The sequence below is a fragment of the Gopherus evgoodei genome, unplaced genomic scaffold, assembly GCF_007399415.2.
Source record: "Gopherus evgoodei ecotype Sinaloan lineage unplaced genomic scaffold, rGopEvg1_v1.p scaffold_34_arrow_ctg1, whole genome shotgun sequence".
NCBI classification, from domain to species: Eukaryota; Metazoa; Chordata; order Testudines; family Testudinidae; genus Gopherus; species Gopherus evgoodei.
The window spans coordinates 2019898-2038022 of record NW_022060016.1 but is presented as its reverse complement, the minus strand read 5'-3'; the positions used below and the strand labels follow the sequence as shown (position 1 = coordinate 2038022).

The window sequence follows — 18125 nt, the reverse complement described above, 5'->3', positions numbered from 1 at the left end:
AGACCTCAGCCACAAGGGATCAGCACCGACGCCCAGCTGACCTGCTTTCCTGGCCCTGACAGTGGTCAATACCAGATGCACCAGAGGCAGGTGCAAGAAACCTGTGTTGAAGCAGCAGCGGATTGGCAGAGCAGACTGGCCTCCCAGCTTCAACGGTCCGCGGCAATCGCCTTCCTTTAGCAAGAGACGGCATGGAAGGATTCAAGTGTCTGAAATCCCTCCAGCTCGCATCTTTCACCCTCATTTGTGGGTGCGACTTCCTTCCACCTCAGCACTGCAAAGTTACTTAGTGGATATGGGGAAAGCGGTGGACGTGATATATCTTGACGTTAGCAAAGTTTTGATACGGTCTCCCACAGTATTATTGCCAGCAAGTTAAAGACGTATGGATTGGATGGATAGACTCTAAGGTGGCTAGAAAGCTGGCTAGATCGTCGGGCTCAATGGGTAGTGATCAACAGCTCCATGTCTAGCTGGCAGCCGGTATCAAGCGGAGTGCCCCAAGGGTCGGTCCTGGGGCCGGTTTTGTTCAACACCTTTATTAATGATCTGGATGATGGGATGAATTGCACCCTCAGCAAGTTTGCAGGTGATGCTAAAATGAGGGGAGAGGTAGATATGCTGGAGGGTAGGGATGGGGTCCAGAGTGACCTAGACAAATTGCAGGATTGGGCCAAAAGAAATCGGATGAGGTTCAACAAGGACAAGTGCAGAGTCCTGCCCTTAGGAAGGAAGAATGCCATGCACTGCTACAGGCTGGGGACCGACTGGCTAAGCAGCAGTTCTGCAGAAAAGGACCTGGGGATTACAGTGGACTAGAAGCTGGATATGAATCAGCAGTTTGCCCTTGTTACCAAGACGGCCAACGGCATATTGGGCTGTATTAGTAGGAGCATTGCCAGCAGATCGAGGGAAGTGATTATTCCTCTCTATTCAACATTGGTGAGGCCTCATCTGGAGTGTTGCGTCCAGTTTTGGGGCCCCTACTACAGAAAGGATGTGGACAAATTGGAGAGAGTCCAGCGGAGGGCAACGAAAACGACCAGGGGGCTGGGGCACATGACTTATGAGGAGAGGCTGAGGGAACTGGAGTTATTTAGTCTGCAAAAGAGAAGAGTGAGGGGGGATTTGTTAGCAGCCTTCAGTTACCTGAAGGGGGTTCCAAAGAGGATGGAGCTCGGCTGTTCTCAGTGGTGGCAGAGGACAGAACAAGGAGCAATGGTCTCAAGTTGCAGTGGGGGAGGTTTAGGTTGGATATTAGGAAACACTATTTCACTAGGAGGGTGGTGAAGCACTGGAATGGGTTCCCTAGGGAGGTGGAATCTCCTTCCTTAGAGGTTTTTAAGGCCCGGCTTGACAAAGCCCTGGCTGGGATGATTTAGTTGGGGTTGGTACTGCTTTGAGCAGGGGGTTGGACTAGATGACCTCCTGAGGTCTCTTCCAAGCCTGATGTTCTATGATTCTATGATCCCGGGACGCATCCACAGGGGAATCTCGAGGAGCAGCAGTGAGGTTATTTCCCCTCTGTGTTTGGCACTGGTGTGACCGCTGCTGGGATCCTGTCCAGTTCTGATGCCCACAATTCCAGGAGGACGTTGATAAATCAGAGAGGGGTCAGAGAAGAGCCACAAGAATGATCAATGGCTTAGAAAACCTGCCGGATAGTGAGAGCCCCAAGGAGCTCGATGGCTCTAGCTGAACGAAGAGAAGGTGTGACTTGATCTTACGCTGTAAGAACCTACGTGGGAAACCAATATTTAATAATGGGTTCGCCAATCTATAAACCTAGCTCCTGTTGAAATCGGATCTGCAATACCCGTATGGATCTGAGCCCATGTTGAGGACTCGCTCACCCGGGTGTGGTCCGGTGCTCAGCACAATCGGGTTAGAGCTGAGGCCCCCAGCTGCTGTCTCAGTGCCCCAAGCGAGCCCTGAGCGTTTGGCAAGGCAGAGCCAGGCGGTGGAGGTGCAGACTAGCACTCAGAGGCCCTTTTCCAGCAAGACACCGGGCAACAGCTCATACAGCCCAGGGCTGGGACAGCAGGCCGGGGACGAAGTCAAGTCACAGGTTCAGGAAGCCAGTTCATATATCCGCAGCAAACAGGAAGCAATGAGGCAAGACCTTGGCTGGCCCTGGAAACGGAGAAGAATATAATATAAATCAGTTGGGCCGCGCCTGGCACTAGAGCGAGCTGCCCCAGCTAGCGGCAGGTTAACGCTCTGATTCACCAGAGCTCCTGGCTCTCAAAGCAACATACAAACATGAAATCAATGAGTCCCGCTACCCACCCCCGGGGCCAGATGGAGATGGAAGAGAGGAAAGTGGAGAGATTAAAGCAGGAGGCAGACTAGGGGGTCAGGACTCCTGGGTTCTATTTCCTGGGAGGGGAGTGGGGTCTTGTGATCAGAGCAAAAGGACACTGGACTCTGGCTTCTAGTCTCGACGATCTATGCCCAGTGACCCTCATTACCACAGCGTCTGGGCACTTTACACTCTTCAGAGTATTTATCCTTAATCCCCCGCCCTGGAGGTTTGGAAGTATCACCATCCCCAGCACACAGGTGGGGAACTGAAACCCACAGAGGCTAAGAGACTTGCCCCAGCTCACCCAGGGAGGGCTGCAGGAAAGCCCAAAAGTTGAATCCAGGACTCCCAAGGCCCATGTTGGCCCCTGGGCCGTCATTCTGTCAGTGGCGCTGCCTGGGTAACCCTGGGCCAGGCCCAGCCCTGTGCCTCAGTTTCCCCTCTAGTTTGGGGCAGGGACTCTTAGGCACTCACAGGCTCTCTCACTGTGTCTGTGCAGCACCCGGCCCAACGAGGCCCTGATCTCGCCTGGGGGAAGGGGGAACGACCCCCACTCCCTAGTGCAGAGAGAGCCCCATTGCAGCCAGCTGGGCAAGCGGGGGCTGGGCACCTCTGTTCAGCCTAGGACGGGGGGAACCACCTCATGGGCTCCAGCCACAAGAAGCTGGGAGGCCGGCGCTGGAGGGAAGAATGGGAGGTTTCCTGCCTCCCTCCCCCTTCGCAAGCTGCCCTGCCAGCAGATGCTGAACAAAGCAGGAGCTGCGCTGATCAATCCCATTCAGACTACAGCTTGCGCTCCCCCCTCAAACACACAGCCCGGCCTGGGTACCCAACCCCTGGAGCCATGCATGGAAGAGGCTGATTCCTATGCCCCTGTTGGCAGGGAAAGGCCTTGTCGTTGCTCAGCAGCATCTCAGCTTTCACTAAATAAAAGCAGCCAGTCTCAGGCTCTTCGGGCTGCAGGTGTGACCCAGGTGTAACTGACTGCCTGAGTCTGTAGAGAGCCTGGGACAAATGCTCTGGGAGCGGGGAACCTGCCTCAAATGTAATGGGCACAGTGATGCTGCCTGAGTTTGCAAAGAGCCTGAGCCAGTTGCTGGGAGGGAAGCTCCACCCCCTTGTGCCAACTCCAGAGGCCCAGGCAAATACTTTGTCAACTCTTTTACTGCTGATAGGAAAGGGAGGAGTTTGTTACAAAGCTCCCCAGACCCTTGGAGTAAGTGCTCGTTTCAGGGAGGGGTGTAGCAACATGTGGGGCAGGGGGCAGTTTGTTCAGTTTCTCCCACAGGTGGTGAATTTCAACTTTCAAACGAGCTCAGCGCTGCAGCGGTTCGGTACCTTCCCCTCCCCTACACCTGTCATCAGCCTCCCTGGGTGAACTGGTGCAAGTCTCTTACCCTCTGTGGGCTTCAGTTCCCCACCTCTGTGCTGGGGATGGTGATACTTCCAAATCTCCAGGGCGGGGGGCTAAGGACAAATACACCGAAGAGCGTAAAGTGCCCAGACACTGTGGTAATGAGGGTCACTGCATGGGAGAGCCCTTCTCTGGGCCAAGGAGTGTCTGACTGCCCGTCTCCCCTGCAGCAGGCCTGGAGGGGCAGAAACATGCCGACCTAGCTGGTCCCGCTGCTGAAAAGCCAGGGCTCGGCCGGTCTGTCCTCGCATCTCAGTTGAAGGGGGGAGCTGGCCCTTTGCCACCTCCTTCGCTACCGACTGGCACCTACAGGAAGGAGAATTTGGGATGCTGTAACCACTGCACCTAGATCGACCCCCAAGCCTCTTAGCTCAGCTTTCACAAGCTGCCCAGGTTCTTACCTGATGCCCAACGGCCACAGTTGCGGAGCAGCTGAGCTCTTCCCTTTATTATTATTAGTAGTAGTGGTATTGGTGTGTCAGGTGCTGTACATTTTTAATGTTATTAGGTGTATTACGGTACCATCTAGGCACCCCAGTGTGAAAGGCACAGTACATTTTTAATGCTATTAGGTGTATTATAGTAGCACCTAGGCGCCCCAGTCAGGCACCCAGAGCCCAGTGTGCCAGGAGCTGCACAAACAGACCACAAAGGCAGTCCCTGCCCTAAAGAGCCGACAAGCTAAATATGAGACAGAAAGTGGAGATTAGCTCTGTGCATCTGCAGATCTCAAAGCATTTTCCAAAAGGATGAAATGTCTCATTTTACCGCTGGGGAAACGAAGGCCCAGAGACGAGGGGGGACTTGGTGAAGGGGACAGCCCTGACCGCCAGTCCCCCAGCCCATGCTACCTCCCTGCAAAGCCTCAGAGAGCTCCGTCAAACTACTGCTAACAGCACCCAGAGGAGAGGTCGGGGATTGGTGGAGGCGAAAGCCTTCTAAGACACACAGGAAGTAGCGAAAAGGGAGAGAGAGAGAGAGAGAGAATCATCAACAACAAAAAGAAACAAAAAACTCCAAGTGAAATTAACAAGCATCCCCTAACAGGTGAGAAATTTGCAACTAAGATACCCCAACAGCCTTAACTCTGCCCCCATAGAGCTTCTGCCCCCCAACCTTCCCTTCCCAAAGTGAGGAGAATGGAGGATGGGTGTGTAAATACATGGCAAGAGACTCCAGCGTGAGGCTCATTCTCATGAGACCTGGCTGCAGGGAAACCCAGACTGCTGGCAGCATCCAGCCATTGCCGCCATACCTGGCCCCCCACTGCTCCAATGGATGCTCATCGGAGCTGCTGGCTGAAAAGGCAGGCACCCTAACTGAGCGAACATGAAGACATAAGGAGCAGTGGGGTGGCCTGGTGCCATGGGCAGCAGGAGCCATGGCTTCTATCCCCAGCTCTGAGCGGCTGCAAGTCCTGGTCCCACTCTGTGCCTCAGTTTCCCCTCCCACCTCATCTACTTAGACTAAGCTGTCAGGGATTCTCTCTCATTAGGTGTCCGTGCAGGAGAGGTGGCCCCTATCCCAGTGGGGTGTGTGTGAAGCGCCTGGCAGGATGGGGGCCGTGACCTCAGTCAGGGGCTGTGCAGTGCCTGGCGCGATCTGGGGTGAACCTGGTAGATGCTATCGGGAGGACTGCGGGTTGCAGGGGGCAGTGGTAGACTCCATTCTTTTCTGGCCTAGCCAGGGATGGTTGCGTTCGCCTCGCTGCTTAGCACTCCTACCTGCACGACGGAGGACACAGCTGTGGGGCACCGGCTGACCTGTGTGAATGCCACAGCACTTCGCCCTCCCACCCTGCTCATATGGCCGCCTGGCCCGGGGCCCATCCCAGAGCATGAATGGCCAAGGGCTGAGATCATGTGAATCTGGGGGCTGGCAATTTTCCCTGACGCTGAGCCCCGGTGCCCGGAACGCGCTTCCTTCCTGCCGGGAGGGATGAGGCGGCTCCTTGCACTAATCGTGGGCCCTTTTGGCACAGCAGCCCCATGGGACAGCAGGACCCACGTGCCAGGGGCTCCCTGCCTGCCGGAGCTCAGCTGAAGCACCCTGGGTAATCCAGACCCCAGACAACAGCACCTCTATGGCTGGGAAGAGGGTGCTCCAGAGGGAGGGTAACATGGAGCTGGCAGGGCTCAGCTGCCCTGATGAATGTCACTCCCTGGGCTCTACACCCAGCAGCATCCCAAGTCCCGCTGAGAGACAGGAAAGCAAGGAATGGGGGAGCCACTGGGGCAAGCAAGCTACATGGCTCTACCCCAGCAGTGGTGAAGCATGGCCCAGTGGGAGCCCAGGACACCTGGGTTCTATTTGTGGCTTGCCAGCTGACCATGGGCAAGTCACGAACCTGCTCCATGCCTCAGTTTCCCCTCCTGCCCTTTGTCTGGTTGCACAGGCACCGCTTTAGAGACGGGATCATCTGGGCAGCGCCTGCCATGGAGAGCATTTGGCCTGGCAGCAGCACCCGTTGCACTGGGCAGACTGCAGCCGGCGCAAAACGCCCTGAGCTCAGCGGCTCCGCTCGATTTTTAATTAATTGATTTTTTTTTTTTGCCATGTCCATGACCCCCTTTTCACCCCACATGCACACAAGGGCAGGGTGCGTGTCTTGGTCCGGGCTGCCTCAGCACTACCGTAAATCACTAACATTTACACCAAGTCCCAGCCAGGAGATCTGAGAAGTGGGTTCGCTCCTCCGGAACTGCCTCTGAGTGGTAACCGCTGAAGCGGGCGGAACTGGTTTCTCCACTCCCCATCCCACACCCGCTCCTGGTGATCTGGGCCCAAGGGGACGCAGGAGTAAAAGCTCTGTTTAGAAAGCAGCTTCTGGCTGCACCGTGAGGCTGCTACACAATCAGGATCAAGAGGGGCTTTGGGGGAAAGACAGCAACTCTTCCAGCAGCTTCTTAACTGCTCCACAAACTGCACAGGTTAACCCTGTCCTCAGTGAGGGGCAGCCAGCTCTCCTCCGACTCCTCCTCCAGTGCTAGTGGGGCGCTGCGCTGCAGGGAGGGGGATAGCTCAGTGGGGGGCGCTCTCCCTCGCCATCAGCGCTGACCCCAAAGCCCCAGCATGGGGCTGGGGGCGTCGGGCTGCAGGAAGCAATGTGAGAAGCTCAGTAGAAAGTGTGCTCCCCTTGCCCTCAGAGCTCACCCCAATACACCAGCACAGGGCTGGGGGGCTGCAGGGGAGATCATGGGAGAAAGGCTCACCCTGGTGAAGATCCAATACATCTGCTCCCGTTAAGGAGGGAGAAACCTCATAGTCCATCTCAAGCGTCCAAGGAAGCCTCCAGCAAAACCAGAGTTAACCCTCTGGCTACTCCTAAATCCCATCCTCCTTGCCCCGACACAAAGGAACACAATTGGAAGTGGGATCTTGCAAAGAGCCCTAAAGGAGTTGGATTGGGGTGGGATCTGGGCACCTCCCTGCCAGCTGGTCATCCCCAGCCCTCCTTCTACCTGGGAAGCAGAGGCTGCTGGGGCTTTGAACGCAGGGATACACTCCTGGGATGTGGAAGAGATCAGCTAATTGCAGGAGCCAAAGGGCAGGCTGGAGGAACCAAAACTTTACTCCCTCTATCTCCTACAGATGCATCTGCTTCCTCCTTCCACCCTGGGGGGGGGGAGCGGGGCGGGGGGACACCAAACAAACAGCCCAAACTTGTTCAGCACCCCCCTCCCGGAGGCAGCTTTTCTAAATACAGCCCCTCCGAGCAAACCAGGCGGCATTACAGCCCCGTATCCTGTTTATGTTCAAAACAACTCAGTTGCTTATCTACCCCCCACCCCATCACCTCCCCAGCAGCCCCTGCCAAGGCAGGATGGCTGGTTCCGCCTGCCTTGCTGGAGTCAAGTGTGGGAAAGATGTGGGTTCAGTTCCTGACGGGAAGTGCCTTTTATTTCTTCTTATTCTTTCTACGAAGAGTGAGGAAACAACAAAAACAGCAAGGGGAGATCACGGGCTGAATTAACTAACCCTCACTGAGGAAAACGGGACAGCTGAGTCATGGGGGAGGGCAAGGGGGCTGTGTTAATATGGCGGGGGGCGCGAAGGCATGCAGGGAGAGACGGCACTTCCCAGCTCATCCACTCCCTTGGGCTAAGCAGTGGAAACAAGAGGCAAATGTTACATTCAAACCCTAAATTCTGTTAATCCCGTTAAACAGGCCGGGACAAAGCGGGGAGGCGAGGGAAATTATTCTGACGGGGTGAATAAGATATCGAGCAACTTCCCAGCTGCACCGGCAGATTGACTAGGTGGGCTGGTAAATTTCACCCTGGCGCAGTGCCAAGCTTGAACCCTGGTTTGCCGAAAGCCAGTTAAACTTCCAGGCGTACGGGCGCAGCCATGCCAGCGCGGCCCAGGCCGTAATCGGAGTTCTAGCCGGCAGAGCCAGCCTGAACTGGAATCAGAGTGAACCAATCCCACTAGTTTAAGGAAACGCTGCGTCTGCTCATCCCAATCTGTTTACTTTCCTGTTTGCATCCAGCTTTGGTCTGGGGATAGAAACTAGGACCTGTTTTCCTGAATCGAACCAGGAACACTCCCCCTTCCAGCCACTTCCACAACTGCAATTTTAACCTGCATCAGGCAACTAATACACAGGGATTCACCACACTTGGAACTGTCCTTCCCCATCTGTTTCCTTTAAATAATACACAAGTCCCCACGCCAAGCAATGGCAGCCTCTGAACACAGGAGGCTGTCAATCGCTTCCGGTCACTTCCTTCCAACTGCAGGAAGGGATAGGAAATAACCCCAAGGATCTTACTTAATAATTCAAACACCCTTTTTGGCTCCAAATCTACGGTGGATTTATTGCCGTTAGAAGCCCCTGGCATTTGCACTTTACAACGATGCTTAGGAGAAAAACAAGGCTGCTCCAGCCTCACGCAATCATAGACCTCGCTTGAGGGGGTTGGTGGCCAATCTGCCCGAGGCCTTGCCCTCAGCCAATCTATTTAACAGGGAGCAGGCAAACCCGGCTCTGGAGTGGGAAAGGTCAGTGCACTTGGGGGAAGCAGGCAAGACCTGGGGAAATGGATGTCAGACAAGAGGTGGGAGCGTGCTACCTGAACCTCGCCCTAGCAAGGCCGGCGGCAGGGTTGGGGGAAGGAACATTTAAAGGAAAGGGAAGAGGATCTCACTTGGGTATGTAGATGACCGCTCCAACAGAGGGTAGAAGGCTGCAGTGACTGTTGTATTCTGACCCCTGGACAGGCAGGGGTCACGCTTAGCCCTGAAACGAGAGGGGCCAGATGGTCTCGAGCTGGAGGTGCATTTTATAGGTTCACGGCCATTCGCCCCTCTCGTTTCTACGCTCTCCCAGTGCGTGTGGGGCCAGCCACCCCTGCCCATCCGGTCTGGCAGGGAGCAGATCATCGGCACCGCTTGCTTCCCTTGCACCGAGACTGAACAATCCGTGCAACATCTACCTCCTGCCGCCCTTCCAAAAGACGATTTGTGGCCCCAGCTACACCAGTCCTTGGCAAACCCTGACGGAGCTCAGGTGGGTGCCCTCTTGTAGACAGTGACTGGCTCAATTGCCCCTCCCACACAGGGAAGCCATGGCTTTAGACACCACCTCCTACCCCCCTCCATGACTAAGGGAGAAGAGCAAAGCAGGGACGCGCCATAAGCTGCCTGTAGAAAGATGACCCTTTATTTGAAGCGTGCGTACCGCCGGTTCCATTCACGCCAACAGGAGCAGCACAGTCCTCTCTCTCCTCTGAAGGAAACACGATACAGAGGGGGGTGAGATCTAGAAGCTAATTAGGGAGTGATCCTCCCCACCCCACTTTATTTGTACTGAGATAAGTCCATTTCTCTGCAGACACACAGGCCCCACTAGGCCACCGTAGAGCCGGCGTGGGAATCTCTGCCGGCTGGCTCTCCACCCCGCAGAGCGGGTCTGGAAAGGGCTAAGTCTGAAGGCAGTTCTGCAGGCCTTGTAGATGAGATGCCATTGCTGGAACCCCACTCCCCCAGACCACGCTGCTCTGACGGTCCACAAGCGGGTGGGGCTGCACAGGAGAGTGTCACTGCTGCTTCGACCGAGGCCATAGCCGGCTTGCCAGGGAGCCCAGGAAAAGCTGCTGCTTCTTGTTCTTGGACAGGTCGGTGAGCCGCTGCTGTTCCTCCTGCACGCACAGGGAAGGATACAAGGCCTGCATTACTGGGGTGTGCTCCCAGCCCCACACAGCCCCAACAGCACCAAGCTGAGGGCTTCCTTGAGCCTTCCACTATTAGCCACTGAGCCGTGTCTATGCCACAGCTACCGGGCGGTGACTCAGGTGTGATTTCAGCCAGGGAGCTGACGTGATCGTCCAACTTCCCACAAGGAGTTGGTGGTAGCAGTGGGAATACACTCAAGGGCGGATTGCCACCCCTGTGCTTTCACCCCCAGCCCATCCTTTCGCCCCAGCCTTCAGACGACGCACAAATGATAAATCGTTGCACTAAAATCCAACGGGAGATGATGGCTCTTGCCAGCACACATTCAGCCAGGCTGAGACGTGAGTGAGCACATCACACAGGTGAGCCTGTCACTGTCACAGCATCAGGGTGAGCCTGACAGGCGAAACACAGTTGAGAGGCTTGCGGGAACGCTGGTTTCTTTCCCCACCTCTGCTGCTGGTTGGCCTTGGGCCAGTCACTTCGCTACTCTGAGCCTCAGTTTCCCCATGTACACAACACTGATCTCCTTTGTAAAGCTCTCCGAGATCTACTGACGAAAACCTAGGGCTTTATCATGACAATGTAACAACTACATTGGTTCTGACCCAGCTCTCATTAAAGCGGGACAACCCTTAGCGTGGACGCAGTTAGCCCAGTAGCAAGGTACTTATTTCGGGAGGGCTGATTCCGGTAAGTTTCCGAGCCAATCTAGCCACGGCAATAGGATACCTGCATGCAGAGCAGCCCCTGAAGCCTTCCTAACGCTTCCTGGGGAAGGACTTGGCCAGTGCTCCCAGCTGCACCCACCCCCCTCGCGTCACTGGTTCCTCACCACCGTTGAGACATCTGTCTAGGGTTTCCACAAGCAAGCCGGGGGGATCTTGCCACATTTCAACAGATGAAAAACAAGACACTCTATTCTATTCCACGTGACTAGGAACCTACCCTGCTCCCAAACCCCCTCCTGACCCTTGCTGTATAAGACTAAACTCTGTTCTGTCTGCGCAGCATCGGCACGAAGAGGCCCCGATCTCGTTACTGGAAGATGCTGCTGTAGTACAAACATCATCCCATCCCCCAAGGCTTTGAGGACAGACTCCATGCTGCCCCCTGCCTTCTGGGGCCGCAGCCTAAGCCGGGGAGGCAGGAGCCATGAGATCGGTGCCCTTACCTGCTCCAGCTGAGACTGCCTACGTTTAAACGCTTCCAGCGGGTCGTCCTCCATCGAGTAGTTCTCCAGCACTGTCCTGACATCCTCGACTCCGCTCAAGGCAATAGCTGTTGGGCAATGAGAGGTGGGGAAGGAGAAGCTGAGCACGGGCATGCGAACATGTCAGACAAAGCCAGGCCGGGAGGCAGGGATTCTGCACTGCGTGCGTATACGCAGCATTACGTTCCTGCTAGGGTTAGAGGGTCTAGATCCAGGGGCGACGGACTCTGTGGCCCTGCCCCTGCCCCACCTCTTCCACCGAGGCCCCACCCCCTAGCCAAGCCAGAAGCTGGAGCCAGGCCACGGACCCAGGTCCCTCCACCTGCGCAGGGAGAACAGGAGGTGCCAAGAGCAGCCCCCAGCCTATGTCCCCAGGCCCCACGGCACCCACCTAGGGCAAGCGGAGGGTCCACAGCTCCCCGGGTTCCAGTTTCCAGCCTAGCCAGGGGGCAGGGCCTCAGGGGAGGGGCAAAAAGTGGATGGGCCAGGGCCCCCTGGTCCCCCCTTCTGGTGCCTCTGTCTAGGCCCCTCTCTGAAATGCTGCCTGTTCCCAGGGGAGAGGCCCAGAGAGATTCACTCTCTGGTGGGAACTTAGGGAGCAGCTGGAGGGGGGCTAACTCCTAGACCTTCCAGATATAAACACAGTGTTCCCTCGCCCACAGGAACGGGTCAGGCAGTCAGTGAGTGTAACTGTCCCATGGCCTTATGGAGCGATGATCCAGTCCGATTTCATCGCCAAGCACCCCCCCACGCCAGCAGCAGCCCCTGGCAGAGGGACACCCCCTCCCTCCTTACTCTTCAGGAAGGCGGCGAGGTCGAAGAGCGTTCTGTCGTCGGAGCTGCCGTCCCATTTCTTCAGCGCCATGCCATTAAAGGGCTGCAGGCGGAATGCCTCCTTCTTGCAGTCCACCACCACCACCTTGGCGGGGTCTCTGTTCAGGCAGGAAATATCCTAGACGCGGAGACATGGGACAGAAGCTGAAACCTGCGCTCTTCAGCACCCCATAACCCGATGCAGCTGGCACCACGGGGCACTGCAGGACAGCCCAGGAGACAGATCTCCCCCCGCCCAGCCTAGGCTGGGCTTCCATCCCCTCTCCCCAGCCCCTCCACTGCAGCCTCTCTCCTGAACAGGAGCATTCAGGTATTTTGGCCGCCAGGTGGGTCCAGACCTACGGCAGTTTGAAAATCAGCAACTGCTCTAGACTTTCAGTCCTAGCATTTCCACTGTGGCTGGAAGGCAGCAGGGAAAACGCCGGCAGATGCAGCCCGAGGGGATGGGCATGGGGCCCAGCCCCCAAGGGCCTTCAGACAAGTCAATCAGACACAGCTCCGGATGCCCTGGGGGATCCAGCTACAGGGGGGACAGATCAGTGTCAGGCCCAGGACACATGAGGTTGGGGGAGGGGGAAATCCTAGGACTTTTCTCCTGAAGGATGGTAGACTTTGCATGTTGACCCAAGGGCATTTCTAGTCACCATCCTCTTTCTAAGGAGGCTATTCCTCTGCCTAGACAGGCTGTGTCCCATGTTATGGGCTACACAAGGAGGGCAGCTTGCCGCTGGCTCAGCACAGCTTCCGGGGCTCACACTGGGGCAAAACTGTTCAAGAAAGCAACCAAGGACTCAATCCATCCTGCTCAGACCGAGGGGTCCAGCCCCATAGCACACTGCGGGCAAAGCGCACTCATTACAGCTTTGGTTTAGAGTCATGGTTCACTGTTCCAGATCTACGTGGCAAGCCCTAAAAATCCAGGGCTGGGGAGGGGGTGGAAGGATGCCAGTCGGCTCTGCAGGGTGCTTTAGAGCAACAACGAGAGAGAGAGTGTGTGAGTGTGTGTAAAGGAGATGCTAATCAGACCCTCCCTCTCCATCCCATAGTGAGAATGACTGAGGGGTCGTGTAAAGGCTGGTGAAGCCGGAACAAAAGAGCAACCTGTGGCACTGGGTGGTGCAGAAGGCCAGGAATCCAACAGCAACCACTAGTTCCCATCTAGCACTTTCCATCCTTAGATCTTAAAGTACTTCACCAAGGAAGCCGGTATCATTAGCCCCCATTTTACAGATGGGGAAACAGTGGCAGAGAGGGGCAGTAACTTACCCAGGGGGCCGGTGGCAGAACCAGGGACTGAGCCCAGGCCTCAAGTCCCAATCCAGTGCACTATCCACTAGGCTGCACTGCCTCCCCCATACAGTGTCTGGATCATTGCATGACCTTGCTAGTGCTGCTCAGACAGGGTATGGAAGAGAAAAACACACTGGAAGGTGGGGGAGGGGAGTCGTCATGTGATTGCTGCAGGGGTCTACATTCCCTGCTAGGACTGGTGGTGGGGAGGGATGTATATTCACAGCATGCTTCGCAGCATCCGATCGCTGCACATGGGGCTGGTAATAGCACAGAAGTGACAACAGGGCAATGGATTTAAAAGCTGAGTTAACCCAGAATTTTATTATTATTATTATTTTTCGGTAGTACCAGCAGCAAACAGGGCAGTACCACGACGCAGCCTCCAGATCTGATTTACACACTTGTCGCCCTGTCCCCTCCTCCGCGATATTCCAGTCGTAAACAAAAAAATGTCCCGCTGGGGAACGAATCCCGATTACGGTACCAGCAAGCTCTTTCTAAAGCTGCGACATCTTGGATAGAACAGCAGGGCTGCTCCTTGCAAAGCCGCCCCGCCCCCTCCAAAATCCACAAACAATCAAAACACAGAAGAGCTGCCCTGAGAGAAAAGGACGCCCTGCCCACTCCAGGACAGCAGATGGGAGGTGAGCAGGAGGGAGGGCGTGTGTGGGGGGAAAAGAGAGACAGAAGGTCCATAGCAAAGCAAAACATCCCTCTCTATTATGGAGCGTGGACAGCGGTGTTCGAATTACAGCGCATGAGGCAAGGGCTGGGGAAAGAGGGCAGCTTTTCATGGGCACAGCACTGCCGAGATGCAGAGGTGATATGGGACTATTTCACGGATGTCGGGCATCACATGGGGACCCAATGCTAACACTACTGCGCTCAGAGCGGGAGAAAGCACAGGGCAGCGCTGAATTTTGGGCGGCCTACATCCCAAAAGGGGTGTAAGCTGCCTGGGAGAGTTTTAATGTCCAGTCAGACAGCTGTGCATGCGTGTCTAGAAGTCACAGAGACTCAAGCCTTCTGCTGGATTCAGAGAGCCCGAGTGGCAGACACACAGGAATACAAGGTCAGGGTAGACAAGGCTGTCACGGATTGTCTCCATGTCTGCATTCTGCCACTGAGGCAGCAGGCAGATGCTGTACGTACCATCACTCACCGGAGGACAGAGCAAAGTGCAGGAGGGCCTCCCCTCCCCCCCCGCCGCACACCAGCAGCTGAGACACTAAAATTAACATACAGCATGTTTCTGGAGGGCTGACAGCTGAGAGGGGCCCCTTGTTAAACACAACCAATGCATCAAGTCAGTCAAGGGAAAGCTCTGAGTTGGGTAATAATCTAGCACAATCAGGCAGGGATCTACATCGTACTGAAGCAGCAAAGCTCAGAGCAGCTGCCTTTGTTTTAAAGGTGACCTGCACAAGGGAACCAATTGCCTTTCCCCCCATTTTTCTCCTTTACCTGGCCGCCCTCCTTGCAATTCTGCTAATTTTTAAAGCTGGAAATATTAAGCCTGATTGTCCCTTGATTGTGCAAGATGATGGAGAAGGGCCGATGAAGAGCCTTGTCAGATGGAAAGACAGTTCTCTTGAGTGTTTGAGTTTATTGGCCATTGTCTCAAACAAAAAGTTTTAAACATCTGAAACAAAAGTCGCTTTCGCCTCTGAATCTGGCGTCATTTCTTCGGCATCTGCAACGTCATCAGTTTGCCAGTTCTCCACAGGGTCTTGGAGAGCAGACAAAACCGACATCCAAGAAAATTAATCCCAATTAACTTTTAGGTGGATTAACTAAATTGCATCACACCCATTTGTACAGCCCTGGAAATCCACAGATATCCACTTTTTATCCATAGATATTTGCATCCGCGGATGCAGTTGTATTACCAACAATCTTGGCAGATTAGTTGCAGATCCACATTTTTGTATCTGTGCTGGGCTCTACTCTCGTGGATGCTTTAAATTCAGACATAAAGGGACTTGAATTCATTTTATCTTATTCACTTCCACATTAAATTAACGTCAACCAATTGAACGCCACTAATTCAGAGTGAGATTGCTCACACGGGAATGTAATGCAGTTTAACAAAAGGTGTGAATTTGAAGTGGATTCGTTCATTTGATTAATTTTCCTGAGGTTATGGTCTTGCCTACACTTCAGACTACGGGGAGTGTGAACTGCAGAGCACGCTGAGGAATTGCACTCTAGTTACCCCCAGTATGAACTAAAAGGTACCTACTTTGCATTAATGGAGAGGACTGTATTAGTGCAAACGAGGTACCTTTTAGTTCCCACCAGAAATATCAGCACAATACTTCGGTTTGCTCTGCAATTCACATCCCCACAGTCTGCCCTGTGGCCAAGTGTAGACGTACCCTAAGAGTCCTCACATCAAGAAGCCCCAGTGAACGAACAAAACTAGAAAACAAAGTCCCTAGAGGTCTTCTTTATGTATCGAAGGGCACAAAGCCAGCATGCTCCCCCAGCCATCGGTCACCTTTCAAAGCAAGATTACGGCCAGAATGGTCACATTCTCTGACAGACACACACTAGAATTTGCATCAGTGAAGTCAGCAGACATGACTCAGAGCTAGACAGGGTTACATCTGCACGAAGCTGGGGTTACTCGATGAAGGAGACTCCATTTCCCTTTCAACCACTTCCCCCAGCAGGCACCAGGGGAAATGGAAGATTTCTCTGCTACTTCTGCCTCCATCATACCCTTGGATGAGGACCTCTCTGTCTCAGCTCAGTATTTACAGCCTTTGCTTGAGAAAGCTGTAAAGAGGTTTTTTGGTGTATGCTTCTACGGGCACGAATTGACTGGTGCAGAAGCTTACATGCTTTTTAGCTGCTGAGACTCACAACACAAAACCCACTAAATAATCTGGAAAAGCTCAGCACCGTGAGCCTCTGATGGGGAAAGACTGAAGTTAACTGGCAGAGCCGTGTGACTAGTCCAAGACTGGAACAGTACAGGGAGGCGGCAGGACAGGACTGAGGGGGCACTGGCAGAGCTAGAGGGCAAGGTTACATCAGGATACGTAGGAAATCGTCTGAGAGCAGCACATTAACCACAAATCGCATGAAGCGTTCAGACTCGGTCAGTTTCCTGCTCACTCCAGCGTAGATGTGTTCTGAGATTATTTTGGATCTCCAGCACTAGGAAGCAGAGAAACTATTCAAGTCAGAACCCCCAGTAAAGATACCTTAACGTGGTGTCCATCCATGTAACGGGTGGCATCTCGGAAAAGCCGATAGGAGATGAATCCATGAGGATCCACACTGTCAATGAGGGGGAATGCCGTCTGGAGGAGAAAGAAGAGGGGTGATTCAAGGCCTGTACCAGATAACCCTCAAGGCTTAAATGAATCCACAGCTCTTCACTCATAGACATATCTTGAAAAACATTAGAGGTCAACAACAGAGCTTCTGAGTAGTAGCATGTAGATACGTGAAGCTAAAGAAAACCAAACACAGGTTTCAAAAGTCCGGGACAACTTAATGCCTACAGCTAGCTGGAAAATGGAAATATCTTCCAGTGAAAAAATGTAATAGTTTTGGGAAAAACCTCATCCCAAACGGGGTCAAAAAGGTGCCATTTTTCCTGGGAAGAGATTTCAGAAAAGTGCATTTTAGAGAACCAAAACAAAAAAATTTTCAGCTTTTGGAGGCAGAACGTGAAACACACACAACATGAGCAGTTGGGGAGCCATGATTTGATTCTCCCAACAGAAAACAATCAATTTTTTTTCAGTAAAACGGAAATTTACCCATGGAAAATTTCCATTTTGTGAAAAGGGCATTTTGTGTCAGAAAATCAGACAGATGGAAAATTCCTGACCAGCTTTACTAATGGCTCCCAGGCATTTCTTCCAGGATGTACACAAAGCAAACGGATGCGCTTTACACCTGATACACCCCCAAATGCATCGCCAGCTTGATGTCACAGCTGGCCAAGTTTGGCCGTAGTAACACAAGAAACACGTGCACTAGGGAGGAGGCTAGAAAAGGCATTGGTCAGGAACGCGGAGAGGAACAAGGACTGGTTAGTTAAAGGTTAGTAATTACCAAGGTCTCCAGCGGAGCCCACAAAAGCTGGCATCTCCCCAGCCCACAACTCACACAAATATCATAGGCAATATTGGATGGGGCGTTTAATCATTCTGGAGACAGAGAGGCAGCCCGTGGCTGTGCACACCCGAGTTTGGGAGTGCCCCATTGTGGACTTGGGTTCAGATAGGTCTCGTGAAGCTGGTGCGTTTTGCTGGGGCAGCCTGCATGAATCCACCCCCCATTGCACCAAAGGGGAAGCTATGCCGGATCACAGCACGGGCCAGCCAGTCCCTTGACATGCTTTGAGGGCAGCACGGCTGGCCAGATGCATGCTGTTCCCTCAGCAGGCTCCAACAAGGGCAGGGTTTTTTGCCTGATGGATGCAAACATCCCCCCTTCTCGCGGACAGTCCAACCAAATTAGCACAGTAATAGCCCCAATTCAACATGGGGAATGGAGAAGATGGGGTCCACATATATTCAAATGAGCAGTGGCATGGTCCAAACTCTGCCATTCAAGCCCCAGCTATCTACTGAAGGGAGGTCAAGAGTATGCAGACTTTGCCTAGCATAGCAAGGGGGACACTTGCTCCTGGGAGTCTGGGTATAAACAATCAACTTCCCTACACTGGCTAAACCAACTCTTCCCCTAAGTCCCAGGTTTAAGGGCCATAAACCAGAGTGCCAGCCCAATGGCTGGAGCTGCAAACACAAGGAGCCCAGTGCGTCCCCATCTGTACGCTGCACAACCAGGTTTGCCAGAGATGGCTGGAGAGGCGCTGAGTCTTTCCCACCCCCGCTTTTAGCCAGGGAATGCCAGCTGCACCTGTC

The 18125-nt window shown here is 54.0% G+C and overlaps 1 protein-coding gene across 1 annotated transcript in view; it reads right to left on the bottom strand.

Annotated features, from left to right (window-relative positions):
• Positions 1 to 9362: 9362 nt before the first annotated feature.
• Positions 9363 to 18125, bottom strand: part of TIMM50 (translocase of inner mitochondrial membrane 50) — a 49230-nt gene continuing 40467 nt past the window's right edge. The window contains exons 8-11 of the mRNA XM_030544401.1: positions 16449 to 16547; positions 11905 to 12061; positions 11071 to 11177; positions 9363 to 9862 (exon numbers count right to left, since the gene is read on the bottom strand). Coding sequence (XP_030400261.1) covers positions 9761 to 9862; positions 11071 to 11177; positions 11905 to 12061; positions 16449 to 16547 — 465 coding nt within the window. The 3' untranslated portion in view covers positions 9363 to 9760. The remainder of the gene's footprint in view (positions 9863 to 11070; positions 11178 to 11904; positions 12062 to 16448; positions 16548 to 18125) is intronic.